The sequence below is a fragment of the Leptinotarsa decemlineata genome, unplaced genomic scaffold, assembly GCF_025532065.1.
Source record: "Leptinotarsa decemlineata unplaced genomic scaffold, Ldec_3_MD MMD2_tig00000505_RagTag_RagTag, whole genome shotgun sequence".
Classification (NCBI taxonomy): domain Eukaryota; kingdom Metazoa; phylum Arthropoda; class Insecta; order Coleoptera; family Chrysomelidae; genus Leptinotarsa; species Leptinotarsa decemlineata.
In genome coordinates, this window is record NW_027412549.1 from 20,914,591 (window position 1) to 20,936,258 (window position 21,668).

At 32.2% G+C, this 21,668-nt stretch overlaps 1 protein-coding gene across 3 annotated transcripts; it reads right to left on the reverse strand.

Annotated features, from left to right (window-relative positions):
• Window positions 1-2,712: 2,712 nt before the first annotated feature.
• Window positions 2,713-20,397, reverse strand: LOC141481865 (uncharacterized). 3 transcript variants are annotated; one of them, XM_074174178.1, is made up of 8 exons: window positions 20,225-20,397; window positions 19,121-19,313; window positions 12,483-12,736; window positions 12,211-12,388; window positions 10,601-10,713; window positions 5,666-5,809; window positions 3,997-4,119; window positions 2,713-3,902 (listed from the first exon to the last, which is right to left on the reverse strand). In XM_074174178.1, the coding sequence occupies exons 2-8, from the start codon at window positions 19,272-19,274 to the stop codon at window positions 2,850-2,852; spliced, it is 2,019 nt and encodes a 672-aa protein (XP_074030279.1). In that variant the 5' UTR covers window positions 19,275-19,313; window positions 20,225-20,397; the 3' UTR covers window positions 2,713-2,849. The 3 variants fall into 3 exon arrangements, with proteins under 3 accessions (XP_074030279.1, XP_074030280.1, XP_074030281.1); XM_074174179.1 differs by lacking the exon at window positions 20,225-20,397 and adding an exon at window positions 19,912-20,067 and having other exon boundaries at window positions 19,121-19,422; XM_074174180.1 differs by lacking the exon at window positions 20,225-20,397 and adding an exon at window positions 19,912-20,061.
• Between the last annotated feature and the right edge of the window lie 1,271 nt (window positions 20,398-21,668).

A 21,668-nucleotide genomic window follows, 5' to 3' on the forward strand; every position in this document is an offset into this window, starting at 1 on the left:
ACGTCACACTAAAAAAAACTTGCACTTAGGAAAAATTTTCGAGAAAGTAACCTCTGAAGCAAAAGTGTCGCTTTCGTGAAATTCGTTTTTTTATATGAAACTTAAAATTAGGGTTGAAAGTCATGTATTCTTGTACCTTTACAAATGCATGACCAGGAAATCGAATAGGAATTTATCAATCTTGCATATATAGGTAACTTTTGCAAAAATGAAAATGTTTTCCCCATTTTCTTGTAAGGCATTCGGTTAGGAAAGATCCCAGTCATAATTAGTATTTAAATTTATGAAAGCCATGCAAGAACTTTTGGCAATTACCCCCAATTTGGGTTGTTTTGGTTTTACAGAATTTTCCTTGCACCACCTGTAACTGACAGTATGCTGAAATTAATTTTCCACTTTCTAAAGAGTATCAAATGACACCCTAAAAATTCGGCAAGGGCTGCAGTCTGTTCAGAAGGTTGAAGTTTTCTTAAATTTTGTTTAACGTGAAATTACAAAATGTAACAATGTAATTTTCAAAGAAAGATATCTTTGTGTTAGATAAAATTCATCACCTATGCAATTTATTTCAATGCTTTTTTTTTAGTTATAGTTAGATGCAACATAAGTCACTGAATTAAATCAACAATTTACCATGAAAATTTGTAAATTCTGTGATAAGTGCATTTTGCAAATGTACGGAGTCAGCTCACTTTTTACATAGGAGTCTTCTTAATGGCAACAGCTCGTGAATAGTTTAATATACTGGGTTTCCAAATGTCGAGATTGAACCAAAATCATTTGCCAATTTCCAATGAACTCTTTATTGGCATATATATCCTGCATTATCTCTAGATGTCTTGAAGTTTTTCTCAGAATTTGAGAAGACAGAACGAAATAGCAATGATTTGCCCTTTTTCAATCAAATGAAATGGAAAAATCGAGCGACAAATTAGTAATTCATCAATCATTCAACAAAAATATACTCAATACAAAAAGTTAACAACTCAAAAAACAAAAATATACACATGAGAATTATGCAAGATTGTGTGGTCTTAAACATTAAATAACATACTTATATTTTGCATTGATTCGTTCTAAGTAACGCACCTTAGAGCACAAATTTTCTTCTAAAACAAATCTACGTTGTTTCTAGACTACAGAATGTCCTCTACAAATGGCATCTCACTGTGTTTCACTTCAAAGTAATATTGTCGTTTACTTAAAAAATTGATTTTGAATTATTTGAAAATCCGGCGGTAGCAGATAGATACGTCAGGATCAGTTCAAAATGCATGAATAAAACTTGAATCGAGAGCATTACATAATATGTTTAAGATTTCATTTCATTATTATTTATAATTTTGACAACATATATAAAAAGCAAACTTGTTATGAACCAATATTACTTGTCAAATTTGTCATTGAAATCATATTCCTTTTTTTACAAATCGATTATGATTTAGTCAACATATTACAAATACCTTTCCGTCCGTATTTCTGGAGGTAATGGTTGCTTACTTTGTTCCCCAGTAATTCTTTAGATATTCAATGATTCTGCCTCAATCATATTTCACATAAATCATATTATTCTCGTTTTATCTGTCCTGACTTTATTCAATTGAAACATATATTTTTCGAAAGTTACTAATATAAAAGGATTTTTTTCTGACACATTCAAAACATGAGATCAATCACATTAAAAAAAGTTTGTTTTATGTGTAATATAATGTGAAATGAGCCAGGCTTTGAACGAAATAACATTACTTGATTAGAATAACATCATCCAGGATAATAAACAAATTTCATAATATAAACTATTATTCAAGAAGTATTTTTCATTACATGGTAGCTTCTTCAGTTGAACTTAATTACAATAATTAGTCCAAACGACTAATTACAGTTCATTTTCAAGAAATAAAATCAATAAGGGTTAATGTCCGACTTCTTGTTGATCATTTAATAGGTAATTTGATTAATGTTTATTGATTTTTAGGTGCAGTTTCTGTCTTTCATTATTTGTATCAAATATGTCGTAGTCCTTGTTGAAATCATAGTTAATCTCTGAAGATGGCAGACAGACACCTTTCAGTTTCACCAAGTACAAAATTTAGACATTCTCCCAATATAAACGTTTGGGAATGAACCACAAGTTAGCTTGTAATCACCTGATTTTTCTAACGCCGGTAAGGACAAGTAAACACGTAAATTAGGCCCAAAAATGTCTAGAAGTTTCAAAACGGGAATTTCAGAAAACAAAAAAAAAATTGTGAAAGAAATCCCACCTATACACGCCACTTCATAGAGAACAACCACGCTTTGAACGTGAACTAAGATCATTACGTACAGAAAGTAAAGGACAAAATTTTACCTGTTGGAATCACTGAAAATTAAAAGAAAACAATAAAATTATTAACCCCAATTGGATTTGTTAAAAAAAATACTAGAATCAATCGTTATTGACCTCTATTGTTCCTAAAACTCACCTGCTTCTCTAGAATTATTCGTTATTGACCACTCATTGTATTATAAACTAACTATAATAGTTCAATGTACCAGTTCAACTAAAGAATGTACTGCACAGTGAAACACGTCTTGAACAAAGTTCATAATATGAAAAGTCATCAATTATTTATCATGGATAGAAATGACACATTAAGATATCTGACAAGACGTTTCCAAGTCATCTGTACCACCAAAAAAAATCCTTTCTCAAAATCAAATCGTCACATCTACACATTTTTCAATAAATATATATTATATTAATATCCCTCTCATAGGTCTACATTAAATTTATAATATGTTACAGTTATTGTACAGTCTTAAATAAATAGAAAAAAATATACATAATAATGACTTTCTCCCACCTACTACAACTTGAGCGTCTCCAATTTCTTGCACACCTCACCGCCGACTTCAGTGGGAAGGGGGGCGTCGCCAGCGCCAATTTCGTTCAATCCGCCGGTGCCGCTACGTCTAACAGTTCTCTTATTGCGCCTAGCTTGCGGTACGAAGGTCTGAGTTGCCGACATATGCACCTGGGAAATGGAGGATTGTGGGGAGTTTGGGCAAGAAAAGGTGCTGTTATTACTAGAGGAGTTGTTGCTGGGTTTATTATGAGTGGTCAAGTCATTTGTTTTTGATCGGTCTAAATATGCTGGTTTGTAATAATTATTATTATTATAATATCTGAAGGAATTTTGGTGGTTCCTTGTGTTGCTGTTTGCAATAGTTTTAAATTGATGGGTCATCGGTGAATAAGGGGCAGGAGGTGGCGTGTTGACAGAAGTGCGCGTGTGAGATTTGTCTTCATTTTTGTTTTCATCAACGCAACTCGCCGAGGAGTTGGAATCAGTGCGTATACTGGAACGGCTTGAGTGATCGTTGGATTTTCGATTGTCATATGAACGCCTTCTATTTTTGTTGATACGGTTGTCAAACCCATTCACTCGACGATAGTCCGGGAAAATGGGACCATTCTGAGAATAACCATTGTACATTCCAAACTGAGTCGGTGGTGGACCGTTGTAACCAGAAAAATGGTTAATGTAGCCATTTGGATGTTGAGCGTGCTGAATTTGAAAGTTGTTATGCAGGTTTGGCGGAGGAATTTTCACCCTTCGACCACCCTGCATTGATGAATAGTCTTTTTCTTGCTGTTCGTTGATAGAAAGGATAGAAACTACAGGTGTGTCTGAATTCCTAGGTGTAGACACATCTTCTGCAACAACAGGATCCATCTGGTGCCGAGAAGAGGCATTGGGGACATTCAACTCAATGCTTGTAGGAATAGGAGGAGGAGGAACATTGATGTTATGAGTAGGAAAAGTGAGTGTTTGTACAGCAGGTACTGAGACAGGAGGCGGGATTGAAGTCTCTATGCCTTGTTGTGTAATGTTGTTATCACCCATGTTGTAGGTGTCCTAATAACCACAAAAAAAAGTGTCAACAGTGAACAGCTCACAGAGAGATTGAAAAATAATTCATTGATACTACTACCTAGTTTCTATTACACACCTCTGCGTATGGTCCACCATTTCCCAAGTCGAAGGCCTCGGTGTAAACAGGTGGTCCCTCCATTGTGGGACCATAGACGGGTATGTTGTAGAACATGGGATCTGCTGGATTATAGGCTGGCATCTGAAAAAAGATAATATAATATCAAAATTGTATATCAGATCATGTAGCATCATCTGATTTGGTATTTCTAATAATTCCATCATACCTCAAGTTCAAATATCTCATCTGAACCAACAATGAAAAATAAATATTAAAAAATAATATGGCCGTTTGGATAAATTACATAAATATGAATAGGCTGACAATAATGATTAGTTCCTGAAAAACCAAACAAACTGAACTAACTGAACTGAATTTTGAAAAACATCGAATTGGAGTTTTCACAATTGTATACAATTTTCAGGAAATTTCTTTGAAGTTTCAAGCCATGTGATCGTGTGGATAGATAGATAGATCTTTATTTAAATAGGATATCTTAATAATATACAAATCAACTAGAATGGTAGAAATAAAAAAAAAGGTATGTGTTACATCTAGAAATGACTTAAATGTATGACAAACATAAGTTCAATAAAATATTTTTAAAGACATTACTACAAAACAGCAACATTATACATTCGAAAAATTTCAATGCAACATGTAGAAAGATAAATTACATAATTATTTGAAATATATAACGAACATTAGATGAATGGAATTATACAAATTACAGCTACAGGTAACAAAGACATAATACATATCATATTTGTTCATTTAAAACAAATTTCTTCAGTTCATTTTTGTACATGTTTAGAGATGGGCTATTTTTAATTGCATTAGGTAATTTGTTGAACCGATCAAAACCCATGAAAAACAATGAGTTCATAGTATTTTTGTTTTTTGTTCTGTTAATATATAAGTTATTATTATTTCGAGTGAAGTGGTGGTGAATATCGTGATGAAAGACAATATACTGATTAAAATATACTGATCAAAACATACTATTACATAAGATGAGATTATTTGGTTTCACAGATCTGTCTCTATCATGGTTTGAAAGCTTATTGACTGGTTGATATCACCAAGTTAGGGTAGGAAATGCTACGTCAACTATCATTCATATAATGTCGGGAGTAACTCAAGGGTCTCATTGTGCACCTGTTTTGTTCAACATCTTTACTTTCTAATGCTCGCAGATGATTTTATAATGTTCAGACCAATAGAACCATTGGAAGATGTTCCTCGGTTACATGATTGAAACACCTTGGATAGGTGGTATATTGAAAACAATCTACACATGAACATCAGCAAATGTAGTTTCATCAGCTTTTATAAAGTGAATAGAGAATTTCATACCTTATACTCCATTAATGTTAATCCACTAACTTCATTGAAGTGACACGAGTTGTCACTTCAATGAAGGATCTAGGAGTTATCTTTGACGAGGAATTATGATTTGTAGATCATATAAATCATATTGCTGTCAATACATCAAAGCTAATGGGCTTTGCATATTATAAAACTGCAAACTAGTATCAATGAAATCACGTTTTCTATCATCTTTGAAAAAAAAATTAAGGCAAATTAAAAAAAATTCAAGGGAAAATCAAGCGTGTGGTCGATGTTGTAGTTTGAAACCTATTTACATCCACCTTCACAGAATATCTAAAGTAAAAAAATCACTCACCTGTTGGCTATAACAAGGTGGCCTTGGGGGACTATTGGAAGGCGCGATTGGGCCACATTGTGGTCCTCCGGGGCCACCCTGGCCTCCAACAATATACTGTGCGGAGGGCGGAGCTCCATTTGTCTGGTAGAAGTTGTAGTCATACTAGAAACGATTTCAGAAATTTATATTCAATAACTACAGAGTGTATCTAAGAGCAGGCCATGCCAATGAAAAAACTTAAAAAATGTGCAAAATTTTCTAAAATAAATAGTTTGTTATGGTAATTTTCAAAACTACCAACACAAGAAATTTTCTTTCTGTGAACCATTCATCAATTTCAAAGAGTAAAACGATAGTCTTTCTGATAATATAGATTCAAAATTAACAATGTTCTCGGGACCTATCCTTAGCAGGTGATTCTAAATGTACTATCACATTTTGGAATTTCACTGCCATTGATAATTGCCGTTTAAAATGTGACAAAAATTACAATGGTTTTCAACATGAAGTGTTGGAAATAGATCTCCAGATGTTTTGTTAGAACAAAGATTTCAAAAATATATATATCTGAACTCAAATATTCGGTCAGCATCTACAAAATATACCTAAATAATACAAACATGCCAAATTTGTGATTATTCATCATATATGATAATAGTGTTTTGCATCAATCCTCCATTGTAGATCCAAATTCATTGATCTTTTTAAAAATATTTTACAATATTCAGAGTACCAAGTACCATATGAAAAATAGGTTTTTTAAAAATTGCATGGCGTGAATTTCTTTTTATAATCAGAAAAACATAACATTGTTTGAGTATAAACCGACCGATTCAGAAGTTATGCCAAAAACAATGTCAAAAAGTTCATCTCTTCAACCATATCTATTTTCAATGAAAACTCATTTGCAAAATCTGCTATGTAATTAATATATTCAAAAATTATGGTTTTTCATTATTAAATTGATGGATGTAGCCATTACTACGCGGTAGAAGATCATAATGAAAAGAGAAATGAAAATTTCTATGTTTTTTACCACTTTTATTTGTAACTATCGTTACTGCAGTTTCGTCCTATACAGACATTCTCAAACTTATTGTATAAGTGGAAGAAAACATAGAAATTTTAATTTCTCTTTTCATTTTCATTATTAGATAATATATTGACCATTTTTTTGATACTGAGTGAATCAAAACTCACTTTTCCAAGATGCGACTTTTCCTCAAAATTTAGATTTGTATATATGCATAAATATCTAGATTGAATTGAGAGGAGTATATTTTCAGTAGTGATTAATTTTTTGGGAATGAAATGTTTTGGCTTTCAACTTCTCCATCTCTATAAAAAAAATGGGAATCTTCCATTATATTCAAAGATTGAATCCTTCAGTATCCCAGTCAAATTAATTTTCGGAAATAAAAAAAAACATTCATTCAAAATCTTTTGTTTCGAAGAACAACTTTGTTCGAAATTTATTTGGTTTGTTTTTATGGTATAACTAACCCGTATCGCTAGGTATATACTCATGCAATTCCATATATTTACGAATCGTTTTTTACGGAGAATTCAAATGTTAAATAAAACAGATTAAGGAACATATTTATTATTACCTGAAACTTCAATATGAAATATTTAACTTCAGTCCTTACTCACAAACTTCTAATGAAAGTTCGATACACACACTGTATATCATTCATGCTAATAACTAAAACTGTAATGGACAACTGACATTGGACTACATGCAACACAAGTTGAAACAGAAATAGTTTAGTTTACACACAGAGTACCACCAAAAGTGCCCCATTTCAGGATTTTTCAAAGAAACTGGATAAAAAATGAAAATATTATAAAAAAATGTAATTTCTACTGCTCGATATCATTGCTTCCACATGGAGAAACCAATTCTAATTGAACCAAAGCGCCGCCAAAACAGCATAAAAAATTAATCAGGCATTTGGCAATGATAGTGAACGGTCTGTTCGACGTTGGTTTGCGAAATTTCATTCTGGAGTTGTTAGCATCGAAGATGAGCCTCAAAGTGGTCACCCTACAGTAATCCAGGACGATGATTTAAAACGTATTGGAAAGGTCAAACAGCATGAAAAATGGATACCCCATGATCGATAGAAATTGTCACATTTCGAGGTCTATCTTTGCTTTTGTGCAACCGATACAATTCTTTTCTCTATCGGATTGTCACCTGCGACGAAAAGTATATCCCCTACAAAAGAAGACGTTCAGGACAGTGATTGAACACTGATGAACCACTTGAGAGCACTTCCCAAAAGTGAAAACCCAGCGGAGTTCTATTGTGAAGAAATCGACAAAATGTACTGAAAATTGCGTTAGCAGTAGCGGGCACTGGCCAACAGAAGAGGTCCGATCCTGATCAACGTCAACAACGTCCGCACGTCAAAGTTCTGCCAATGGCCTAATTCGATAGGACTGTTAACACTTACTACATTATGCAGTGCGTTTTTATTCAATAGGAATATATAAAAATACAATATCTATAATGATCCAGACATTCAAAACAAAAATATATACCCATTCAATAGCTAACCTTAATTTTTCAAAGCCAACATTTGATACCTCAAATTTTTTATTTGTTAGCATATTGGTTTTTGAACAGTTATTCTGAGTGTAAAATATTAATTATTATTATTATTATTAATGGACTTTTAATCACGTGACCATTGACAGGTTAAGTTTTTGAATCAAATCTGGATGATAGGATAATCAAAGGTAGGATCAAAGTCAAATCTCATACAGAGTGGCTCAAATTTCTTAATTTGGTCATTTCAGACATTATTTAACGAGATAGAAACGTGTTGGAAAATATCATAAATTGAAATTACAGGATATTCCACAAAATTGTAGCCATAAGGAACAATGAATGACCATGAAATTAGACCAGGTTTCGCCTCGATTAATTAAAATTGTTAATTCAGTCCTTTTTGACACAACATAAGGTTCAAAGAGAATTAACTGTAACTAACTGAATGATAAATTTCTATGTATTTTTTTTAATTCTCTCAACTTGACAAGTCCTTTGCACTGAGCTACTAAAATGTGTCTCCTGAGAAGTGGTATCCACCTAAAAAGGCAATCAAAAAATGTTCGATTCCAAAAATCATTTTGGATAATAAGGAATACTTTACCTATTTCATTAAAGGATGGTTTACTTCAATCTAACAAACTAATAAATGATTCAACCCTAATAAGAACTGTTTTTCCTATGTAAAGTTCTAGATCTTGAAACAAGAATATCTTAAATAAGTTTTTGAACAGCTCAGAATATCGTGTTGAGCATTTCAATAAGTGGTTACATGAATCTACAGCAGATGATCATTTGAAGGATTCTTCATCGAGCTAACTCCAATATCAATAATTAAAAAAGCATAAACAGTGGCACATATCACAAGTACTAAAAATAATAAACTGCATGCACCAAATACAAACCGTTCCAGTTCTATGAAGAGCAATGATAATTTACAGGATGTTGGCTAAGTGAGTATCCTGTAAAAATCAGGAAATTTATGAAAACTAAAATTTTCAGAAACTAAAGAAACCCATGATCATTTTTATCTCTTTGTTTGCAACCACAAACTTCAGAGGTTTTGACCCAGTTTCACCAATGACTATAATCCTGATCAATTTACATAGTGGAACAATTTGTTTGGGAACAGAACACATAAGTACAACAATGTAAGCAATAGGTTTGTACTATCAGAAACCTTGAGAGAGGGACGACAGGGGGCGTAGGGGGGTCTCAGTACTGAAGGCCATCCAGCAATACGTAGGCCGGCTGGGAAACAGGGTATAGCCCTGCATCCGATATGTAGTTGCTGGACTGGACAAAATTACCCAGTATTTACACACACAATTCAAATTTTACATTTCATTGAGGGTGGAATAAATAGATGAATATTTTATTTTCTTCCGAATGTTATGATACAGCAGTTATACATTAGACATCATATTTTTTAAGAATATCTAATACATTTTTTAATAAATATACGAGGTCTGTTGAAAAAATAAGACGAATGTTCAAATTACACGGGATACGTGTAAGTGTATATATCTTTGATGAATACTAGCATTCTTAAGGCTTTGTTACAAATATTGTTTATATGATTGTTGAAGTTCAGATAATTTCTTCTATTGAAAAAATGGGTCAAACAATTTGCATCAAATTTTGTGTAAAAATGGAATAAAGTGCTCAAAAACACTTGAAATGTTGACAGTATCATACGGTGATTGTATTCAGGTTCATGACATAAAAAAGTGCATATCAGAACTGATTTGTGGATTGGAAAAAATACTGGCACGAGTGTATTATATATGAGGAGAAATACTTCAAAGGGGACAATATAGAAGTTGATGAAACGATAAATATTTTCTGAGAAAAATGAAAATTCATCTTATTTCATCAACAGACCTCGTATAAATTGAATAAAATTAATGAAATTCTAATATATAATGATATAATAATGAATATAATAACTCTGCCATAAATTAAATTATTTCACATTTGCTTGTTATGTGGTTCAGTGTGATCAACTTCAAAATGATATAATACAGTATCAAAAAAAATCACGGATAATAAAATAATGAGTCCCAATTTTGGATCAAAACTTATTGAAATAAAAACTAGCAGAAATTTACATTCAAATAGATGTTGATTCTCATTATTATTGGAGAGTTGAACATGTTTTATGTTTCCACTTCAAAGTGAAGAAACATCCACACATACACTTTGAAATGATCCCTCGACTACAGTGAGAATACAAAAGCATCTCTTAAATAAACTAGTAACAAACACATAAAGCTTAGTGTATTGTGAAACTGTTATTATTACACTAACAATATTTTTCACACACATTATTTCACAAAAGCCACAAAAAAATCAGTGGATTAAATCGGTAAAGAAATGAGAAATTATACACTTACCGGTATGGGCATAGGATACTGTTGCGGCATGTAAATTGGCTGTGCGGGGAACATCATAGAAGGATAGGTGGCCGTTTGAGGAGGACCTGCCTGAGTGGGGTACACAGTGGGAGCTGAAAACAAATGCAACTATCTAGAACACTATAACGGTAACAATTTTAAAAGTGTCTACAAGAAAAGTTGTTTGAGTCAAAGTTATTTTCTGGGTTCGTTGGCCGTAGTCTTCAGGTTTTCGTTCCTAACGTTTCGTCAATGACTGGCAATGAGGCAAAAAATCCTCTAGTTGTCTTTGCAGGAGATAATATGTTATTGGAGTTTGTCTCCAGTTTCATTCCATCAACGGTAGGCTTGACTGCCTATTGGTTCGATTAAATGACTGTATTGTGTGCAATTGAGGACAGGTAGCCAGATTTTATTATTGTTAATCTTCCTTTTTATTGAAATCATATATATGTCCTATCCATATATACTCTTGAATAGTAAATATGAATATTCCTAAGTATTTGTGTTTCTTCGAATGAGATGCGAGTGTTCAAAAAACACAAATACTTGACATAACTCATTATTATCTTTTGGGAAAGTTTCTGGCTTTCTACTACTCCATCTTGATACAAAAAAAGGATGAGGGAATCTTCCAAAGAAAGGAATGAAGAAATCAATTTAAAAATAAGTAACTCTTTACATGGATGTGTAGATCATGCAAATAAGTAACTTTCAGACACAAACTGAAAGAATGTCCTCCTGAAACAGCTACTTTCATATAAACATTGAATTACACGAAAGAAAAAAAAATTCTTTCGAAACAAATACTTCTATATGAACACTGAATTATACAGAAGATACTTTTCTCTACACCGTTTGTATTTCAAACATTTGTTGTGGAATAAAAATCAGATATCATTCACATGAGTTCTACTTTAAATGAATGGTAACAAATTGCACTTACATAGAACACTGTCATCCTCACTGGTATACATCGATGTTTCGCCTTAAGACACTTGCCCTAAGGCTCTTCAGTACCAAATTGGATAACATTATAGAAAATACACACACTTCATTCATGAATTACGATTTTTAATGTAAGCACATGTACAATTTATAAAAAGTTATTTGTAAAAATTGGCTTGTCCGTTGAAATAAATAAATAAATAAATATATACAGAGGAGTAGTAGTGGATGTGACAGTAGTAGTGGAATTGATTGTAATTAAGTTAGGTCTTTAGTATTTTTTATATTCCTTTATATCTTAATATTTGTCTTAGTTATAGTTGTGCCATTTTGTTTGTATATTGGGGTCCCTATTTCTAAATAAATTGCTGTTGTTGTTTGATTTCAAAGAATATCAAACTAAAAGTCCGGAGTTCAAGGGTATTTTCATTTCCTCTTAGTAGATGGTGAATTGCTTTTCATAAAACCTCTTTTTAAATGTTAATGCGAAGGAAAAATTCATTTTCAGAATTCTAGAAAATTTGTCCAAAACTCAAGTTTCAGTAATACGAATGAAACTGAAGACATGTTCGTGGTAAATTTAGTTGGTTTAATTTGATTAACCACAGTTAGGATCACAAATATATTGAGAATATTTAATTTTTTCAGCGAGGAATACTTACGTTGGTAAACTTGTTGCTGGGCATTTGGGTCTCCAGGAGCAGCAGGTGGAGGTTGTGGATAATAGGCAACACCCCCTTGAAAATATGGCATCGCAGCTCCGGGTGGAAAAAAAAAATGTGCAGGGTTTCCAGCTGCTACATTTGGTGGACTGGATGCATCAAATGCCCGACTGAATGGCTTTAAAAAAAACATATACTTCAAAACAATATTCCACGCCAATTTAATGCAGAACAAAAATGTTTCTACACTGATTCAAATCGTAAATACAAACCTGTTTTTTGATAGCTGGTGCTATGTTCAACTTCCTTTCTTTGAAAACAATGTTATCAGCTTCCTTTAATGGTCTCTTGGCGTCATCTTCACTTTCAAACGTTATAAAACCATATCCCTTTGAAACGCCAGCTCTATCCTGTATTATTTTTGCTGCCTTTACAGTTCCATAGCTACTGAAGAGCTGCATTAAATCACCTTCGGTGGTATTGGCCGTAATTCCACCAACAAATATTCGGTTTGGAACTAGAGTCCCTGAAAATTGTAATTTATCGATAATTCAATTTAGAGAGAACAATTGTAAGTCATCCAAGAAATCAAATTTTCTTCGGTAACCTTTGAATTTCTATAATTTCATTGATTTTATTGTAATATATTCAAAAAATATTGTATTGACAATATTTTCACTACATAGTTTTACTAAGACGCAACACGTGTTTCGATATTCAATAGCTTCTTCAGGTGTGCCTTTACTGTAAACACCCGCTTGAAGAAGCTATTGTATAGCAAAACACGTGTTGGGTTTTATTCAAACTAAGTAGTGAAAATCACAATAAAGTGTTTCTTGAATACGTTATGGTTTTTCATCAAGTATCAGCCGAGTCCATTAAATACTCATTGTAATATTGAGCAAGACACTTCGAGCAAACTAATTCAGAATTAGTGTCAGAAAATTTAACACCTTTTTTAATTAGTGCAAATCTGATTTATCCAATATATATTTATACTTTACGATTATATTAAATTATGTTTTATTCTGGAAGGAGTTGTAGAGTTCACATTCCTGGCAAAAATTTAGGTTATAACATATCAAAAACTATCTAGACAAATAACTTCAGATCAATGTATGAAAAATCTGTCCATGTATCAAATCTTTTATGGTTACTTCTTTGATTGACGACTTACTCAGATTTAAATGTAATCAGTTAGTTTTGAAAATGGTGTAATAGCCAAAACTAGTCAACAATAAAGAAATGTCGTGGAAAATAGACAAAAGTGTGTTTTTGAAGTGTATCCTCACTTTTATGGTTACCCTGAATTTTTGTGGAAGTAGATTTTGGATAATTCAAAATTCTGATACCAGTTATCTAGTGTATGAAAGGGATTTTTGATTATTTATATGCCAGACAGCCAAACCCATCTAAGTCTCAGTTCATCATATTTAATCATCGGAATTCTGCAACTTCTCCAACAATTAACGTTTTCCAACATATCTTACATGCAAAATCGACATTTTATTACCTAGGTGTTACGTTTGATTCCAAACTAAATTTCAACAGCCACGTCAATAACAAAAAAAAAGAAAGTGATTGCTAGAGCCGCACATTTCACAAGTTTGACAAACCCGGGAGCAGGTGCAAACATATCAACAGAAAGCCGAATATATAAACTAATCTGTCGTCCACTTATTCAATACTCGCACCCACTGTTTCTCAATATCAAACAAGGAGCCTTGAAAACAATTGAGGTATCTAAAACAACGGCTATAAGGAAAATAACAAGATTAGGGCATCCCAATAACCCCAAACAACACCCTCCAAACCCTCTGCTGTACCAACTCACTGGTATTATCCCTATCGAGGAAAGACTACCGTCACTTACTCAGAAGTTTGCTAGAAAAGACAATAATTTGAAAATCATTAGGAAGTATGCTGTGACAAGAAACCCCCATGCAAGAGTAAAACATCGACACCCAACAGAAACACTGTTAGAAAAATTAACACAACTTTATCAGTGAAATTGTTTTGTTTGTTCATTTTTTATATATATTTTTTTGATATTGTAAAATAAGCTGTGTTATTTCAAAGCAATTTGTTGCGGAAGGACTTTGTTAAATAGCCAGTTGAGCAAAATTGTAATTTTGTTGTATGACTCTCAACTCGAAATTTCGCCTTTAATATATGACGACTTCAAACTCGAAATTACGATATATCTAAAGATATGTACATATATATACAAAAGTTATGAATAAACTGAAACAAGACTTGTATGCTTTCTTAAACAAAGAACACTTCATTCTCAGAACAAATATTTGCGAGCATAAGCACACCCATATTGAATACTTTCGGAGTTTATTCTTAATTTAGATTTAGACTAGATTTGGTGCTGACTAGTCCTTTAAGCATTTATACTATTCTATTTTTTTGGTTGGATGATCCTGAATAAGGTATGTGAAGTTCAGGGTTTTTGTTAAACATCGATCTAGAAAACTAGCAAATTCTCCATCTGATCAGAAATCTGTGATGTCAATCTTCAGTAAGCCACTGTTTATAAACGCCTCACCTTCGCAACTTATAAATCTATGACTTTTTTTATATACGGAAATACAATATAAACGAACTCTTCATAAATATGATATAAAAGATATATAGAAAAAAAGCCCTCTCAAAACGACTGCTTTCATAAAAATATTGAATTACATGAAAGAAAAAATACTTTTGAAAATAATTTTATGATCATATAATCAAAAACTTTTTCCTATTCGGTTTATATTCAAAATATTCGTTATGGAATTGAATCAGATATCATTCACGGGATTGCTACACAGTATAGTATATGAAAAATGTTAAATTTCACTTACATGGAACACTGTTATCCTGAATGGTGAACATCCGATGTTTCGGAATAAGACACTTGCATTATTGCCTCTCCAGCACCAATCTGGAGAAGATTACTCCATTCATAAAAATACGATATCACTAATGGGTTAAATATACAAGATTCCTATGGCTGGAATTAAATTAAATCAGCGAATGAATATCATTACGTACTGTCATCGATAAAATGAGTATATTAAATCATTCGCGACATAAAGTCGTAATTTTATGAATGAATTGAGTTATGTAATATTATCCAGACTTATGCTGAAGAGACAATAAGGCATAGTGTATTATTCCATAACATCATATATCCGCCACTGAATAATAATAGTATTTCATATAAGTGGAATTTTACCTTTCATTTAATATATTGTGTAGCAATTCTGTGAATGATATCTGATTCGATTCCATAACGAATCGGAGTACAAACTGAATAGGAAAAAGTGTTTTTGTATAATTCAATGTTCATATGAAAGTATTTGTTTCAAAAGTGCTTTTTCTTCCAGTTTGTGTCTGAGAGTGTCTTCTTTGCATGATCTACACATCTTTGTGAAAAGTTTATTTGACATAATAATAATAATAATAATATTTATTAGTCTCAAGAAACACATAGTTTTTAGGCACGTCAATACAATTTCTAAAATAGGTTTGAGAGGGTAAGATTTGTCAATATAGTTTTAAAAAAATGCTTGTAGATAAATTAGATTTACAAAAAAAAAATACAAGTTAACAAGATGAAATTCCAGTCTTATAAGACTTGACTAAAACGTGAAGCCATGAGCTTTTACAAATTATATACACATAGCTAACGTATTATATATATTCAAAGTTGAGTAAAAGTTTGGGAGATGACCACAAAAGTGTCTCTTTCTTCTTGGATAACTTCGAAAAATTGATCAATTTCATATAAAGGATGTTTGGTTAATATTTTCTTCAATAAGTTTTTGAATCTTTTAAACGGCAAGTTACGAAATTCGGCAGATAAGGCATTGTATAGCTTAATTCCTATATTATCTGTTCTTTTAAACCTATTAGCTGTAGGAACAAGGTTTGATCTATTTCTTGTATCATGTTGGTGTATATCCTTTAGAGCAACTTCATTCAACAAGTTTTGTTGAACAAGAAGCAGATTTTCATAGACAATAACTGAATATAGGGTCATTATTTTAAGTTTTACAAATATTGGTTGACACTTTTCATCATAATTGGCAGAGATTATGCTTCTTACTGCAGATTTTTGAATGACAAATATTCTATTAAGATGTACCTTTGATGCATTATTCCAAATGATTATACCATACCTAAGGACTGAATGAAATAGAGATTAATATGTTGCAAGTGCCACACTTTGATTTACTATTTTTTTGATTCTTATGATAGCAAAAACCGTCTCACTAAGATTACACCACATGTTATTTATGTGGTCTATCCATTTCAGGTTGGAATCTATTTGTACTCCCAAATATTTGGTAGACTTTTTGTTATCTCGATTTAAGCAAATTGTTTCAAAAGTTAGAGTTTCTGTTTTTTGTTCATTCAGAATCAAGTCATTTGGTGTGAACAATGATCGAGCTTTCTCTAATATGTCAGTATGGATCATATGAAGATCATCTATTTTATATATTTTTTTGCCCAAGGTTGCATCATCTGCATACAATATAGTTTCTATGCCTGACAAGTTCATCACGTGAGGTAGGTCGTTGATATATATTAGAAACAGAAGTGGCCCCAATATTGACCCTTGTGGCACTCCTCTTAATATTTTTCTTTTTTCACTTTTGGTATTTCCTAGATCAACAATTTGATATCTTTCGTTAAGGTATGACTTCATCATGTCCAGGCAGACACTTCTCACTCCGTAGAAATCTAATTTGGCCAATAAAATCGAGTGATTTACCGAGTCGAATGCTGAAGTAAGATCTGTAAAAACGCTCACATATTTTTCTTGGTTATCAAAGGCGTCTTTTATACTATTTGTGAGAAAGTTTATTGCATCAGACGTCGATTTTCCTTTCCGAAATCCAAATTGATGAAGACTCAGAAGATTATTTATATCAAAGTAGTTTACTAGTTGTTCGTAAATTATGTGCTCGAAAATCTTTGAAAAGGTTGGCAGTATTGCTATCTGTCGAAAATTTTTTGGTTCAGATGTAACACCTTTTTTATGAATTGGCAGGATTCTACCAATTTTTAATTGCTGAGGGAAGTAGCCTTCACTTAGACAGGTACTGATAATATCTGTTAAGGGTTGAGTTATACATTCAATGGCACTTTTTATGACTAAAACATTCACATGAATTGTTTTCTTCCTGTCCTTGAAAGATTCTCTCATTTTTTGAATAATGATGGAGAAGTAGAAAGCCGAAACTTTTTTTCCCACTTCAACATAAGCTACATCATTGTGGAATCAGTGGCATGATGTTGAGATATGATTTGAGAATCTTCGCATGGGAAGATCACAAGTTACCAAGATCAATGATTTTTTTTCCTATGTAAAAAATTAATTATAATGGTGTACCCGAGGACAATGTCCTAAGACCCCTTTTACATATTTTTGAGACTGGGACTTTATTAATCTTTTCGCTGATGATATACTCATAGCAGTAAATAATGAAAAATCTTTAAAAAAAGTGAATAAAGCTCTTGAAAATATTTCTAAATTTGGGAATTCCAAAATTTGTATTGAACCATCCCCAAACAAGATTATGTTTATAACATCAAAATATATATAAATATATATATGAACAATCCATAGTAACATGAATATCTTTATATATAATGAAATAATTCAGATATGTTAAGGAAATCAAACATCTTTGGTTGCCAATACATTAGACTTGAAAAATCATTTTGAATATATACAAGATGAAATTACCAAAAAAATGTTTTTCTTCTCAAGAATTCACTACTACTTACCTAATTAAACTTCGATTACTGTGCAAGTCTTTTAGATATTTCACTGAATGTTTATTTTTAATTTGCATCACAATGACTAAGTATTTTCCTTTATATGTTTTTTTTTATTATTCATTCAAACAATTGATGGATGTAAGCCTTTACTATGTGGTAGGAAATCATAATGAAGTTTAATGTATAAGTTTGGACTTTTTGCAAAGGAGTCATTAATTTCATAACTGAATTTCCATACAATCAATGGCACTCCCAATCCATTTATTTATCAAAATTTGCCTGAATATGTATTTTCATTAATTACAGTAAAAGAAACTTTATAGTGATTGAATAAAAGATTAAATCATAAACATATTACATAATAGAGGTCGTAAGTGGGGTTCTTGGGAAACCCAGAGAGAACATCTACTTCCTTGGACATATAACCACAGACCACCCAATCAACGAGAGGACCAATAAGACCTAATTGTTAGAGTTTCAGAAAAATGCTGTGATTTAATTGAATAGAACTGTCCAACTAAAATCCATATTAAAACTAATTAATACAGTTTATTGTATGATTTTCACTATAAAAGGGATTTTCTCTATACAATTCAAAGTAAAATCAAAACATGTGTCGCGGTTTTTGTAAAACCCTTTTATAGTGAAAATCATACAAAAAACTGTATTAATTAGTTTTAAGGTTGTGATTAACTCCGGCAAAAGCCTTAGAGAAGTCAGTATGCATTCCATGGTCCAAGACCCTTGTCAAGAAATCATTCAAAGATAGAAGATTCAATTCAGTTGATTTACATGTATAAAATCCCAACTGTTCATTGTCTGAAAGGATCTTGAATGGAGTTGTCAATAAATCACAAGCAATAAGGTTCGAAGAATTTTGTATGCCATTCAATATTCTAATTAATCAATAGTTCTTTATCAAATTTGAGTAGAAGGATATCAGAAAACTTGTCTTCCGAAAATTCGGAAAACAGCCTGTACACAGACAGATTGAGAGCGAAGAATAGCATAGAGACGGAATTGAAATTTATGTATTTTAAAAGTTTCATATGTATACCATCTGATCCTGGAGGCACAATGTTATTTCTATCAAGATATGTAAGAAGTCGTCCATGATGAAAAAACTTACCATATTTAGGAGCATTGTTATTAGGTGGTGGAGAACTTTGTGTGCTAACTTGCGAATTTCCATTAGCAGCATTTGTGAGGGGCGTACTGGAGGGTGTGTTGACAATAGAGCTGTTTGAACTCTTTCTTCCGTTATTTTGACTTGACGTCGACATTTTTCAGCTTTTCCTTATTCGTTCACTTTCAGGAGATACCTACAATTTTTTCCATACAACAATTAGGTTAGAACACATTTCTATTGTTTTCCGGGAAAAATTGAACTGTCTGGTTTCACTAGTGATTAAGTAAAGCCCCGTTAGATGTCTGTAAATAATAATTTAAGTTAGGTAGTACAAATCTGCATCAACTCAGTCAACTTGTTAGATAAAGAAATAATATCTAACAGAAAAGCTTGACAACAAAACAATGACAGCTGAGAATTTCAGTGGGGAAAAGGCTAAAAAGTCCCTAGACAGTGACCTACTTTCCACAATTTCAATCCCAATTTTTCAACATAATTGTAATCAAAGTAAAATAAATTAGCATACAATAATTTTGCAGGCGTCATGAAAGTTCAAACTCATTTCTAATAAAAATAGAAAGTTATTTTTATTAACCACAATCTTCGCAATTGAAGTATAAGGGATTGGGGCATAGGGTTGAAATTACCATAGCTTTTTAATGATAACTCAAACCCTTTGGAGTGAAATGCATCCAAAATATGAGACTGCAGTTATTACATGCTACATTACAGGCATAAGAACAATGAACAGAAGAAAATAGTTACTAATAATAACATTAAAAACAACTTACATCGAAAGACGTTCTCATAAATTCTTGTATTATTAGAATATTCTTGTTAACTCAATACACAAATCATCCAAAAACTAAACATTTTCACTACTGTTCAACGGCTACGAATCGTCCATATAAAATGGCGTCTTATTGCAACCAATGAAAAGTCGGGATCGCCATAGCGCCAAATGTGACGTAATGAAGATATTCGAGTATTACAAAATTGTTTGTCGAACAGTCAATTTGAATGGAAGATAATACTGGTTTTCATTCTGGCAAATTTCAAGTACCTACTGGTTGTTGGTAATAAAATTAAACAAATTCAACTTACCTTATGTTTAAGGAGATTAAACTGTTTCTTTCTTAAAAATGATTTAATTATTTTTAAACTCTAAAATACTTATATGGAAGCATTTTAAATTATTAAAATTGAAACAGAACGAATAGAAAACAGCAAAGTTCAAAAACGAATTCAACTGTCAACAAACAAACTAGAAAACAAATGATCTCTAATGCCAATGTCGTTCAGCCATGCCCTAGTTGATATTAAATGAAAAATTACAGAGTTGGAAAATATTTTCAGTGAAATAATAATATTCCAAACGTACCCTCATTTCAATTTTATCGAAAATAAATCGTTCTGTGAAATGATGACATTGGGAAAAACCGTCACTGAAGATTAAATTGATTAGCCCGAGTTGAAAATGCAAACAACATCTACACGTCTTCGTTTTTAAACAAAAAGCGACGTCAGCTCAACCCATGAATCAGCATCTGAAGTATCATATTCAGAAAACACTTTATTGTGAGATTTTCACCAAAAAGTTTCTCAGAAGGGGAACACGTGTAAAAACACGCCTGAATACGTTATGGACTTTCATCAAATATCTGCCGATTCCATCACATATCTGAAGTATCATTCGACAGGTACCTATGCTCCTTCAGAGAAATGATGGTGTCGTTCATTATTATTATCAAGTTAAAATTACATCAGTTGATATCTGTGAAATGAACCTACTTTCAGGCTAGCAAGTATGCATACCTACATACTATTACACTTATTACGAAAATATTAATTTTGCTGGCTGATCTGGGACCTTGAGTACTCGCAAGTGGGAGTTGGAAGGTTGTAGGTACTCGATCTGCAGATCTGTGATTAATGGGGTAATTAGCAGGGCAGATGGAGTATCTAGGGGGTATTCGATATATAATATCTGTTATTGTAACACTTACGTTGCGAATGTCTCGTGACAGTTGGAACATGGCTCTCACAACGTATGGGGGTACCTTGTCTAGCTGAGGTCTACGTTTCCCTGGCCTTTATTTGCGTACGGCGCATTTAGCCAGAGGTACAATTATGTAGTTATTACCATACAATTTCAATTTTATGGGTGAAATACTGTCTAGTGAAATACGCTATTTTATGTTTCACAAAGGGGGAGGAATTTGGTATTATATGGTTGACAGCCCTATTTCAATTAGAAACATTGAAAATCAAATTCAGCTTTATTTTGTTCAAAATAGCAGGGCAGTAGTGAGCAAATTTGATGAATTATTTTGAAATTTGTAAATTTTCGATGAATGCTTTCTTTGAAAGACGTATGATGATTGACTTATACTTGACAATCCAAAATAATTGCAACAGCAAGTGTGGCCAATATTATAATATAAATTGTTCCTCTTATTAAATAGGACCATATTGTTTTTATGTCTCTAATTTTGAATGTCAAGCCAATTGTCTACACCTCAAATAATTTACCTAAACTGATAGAAAA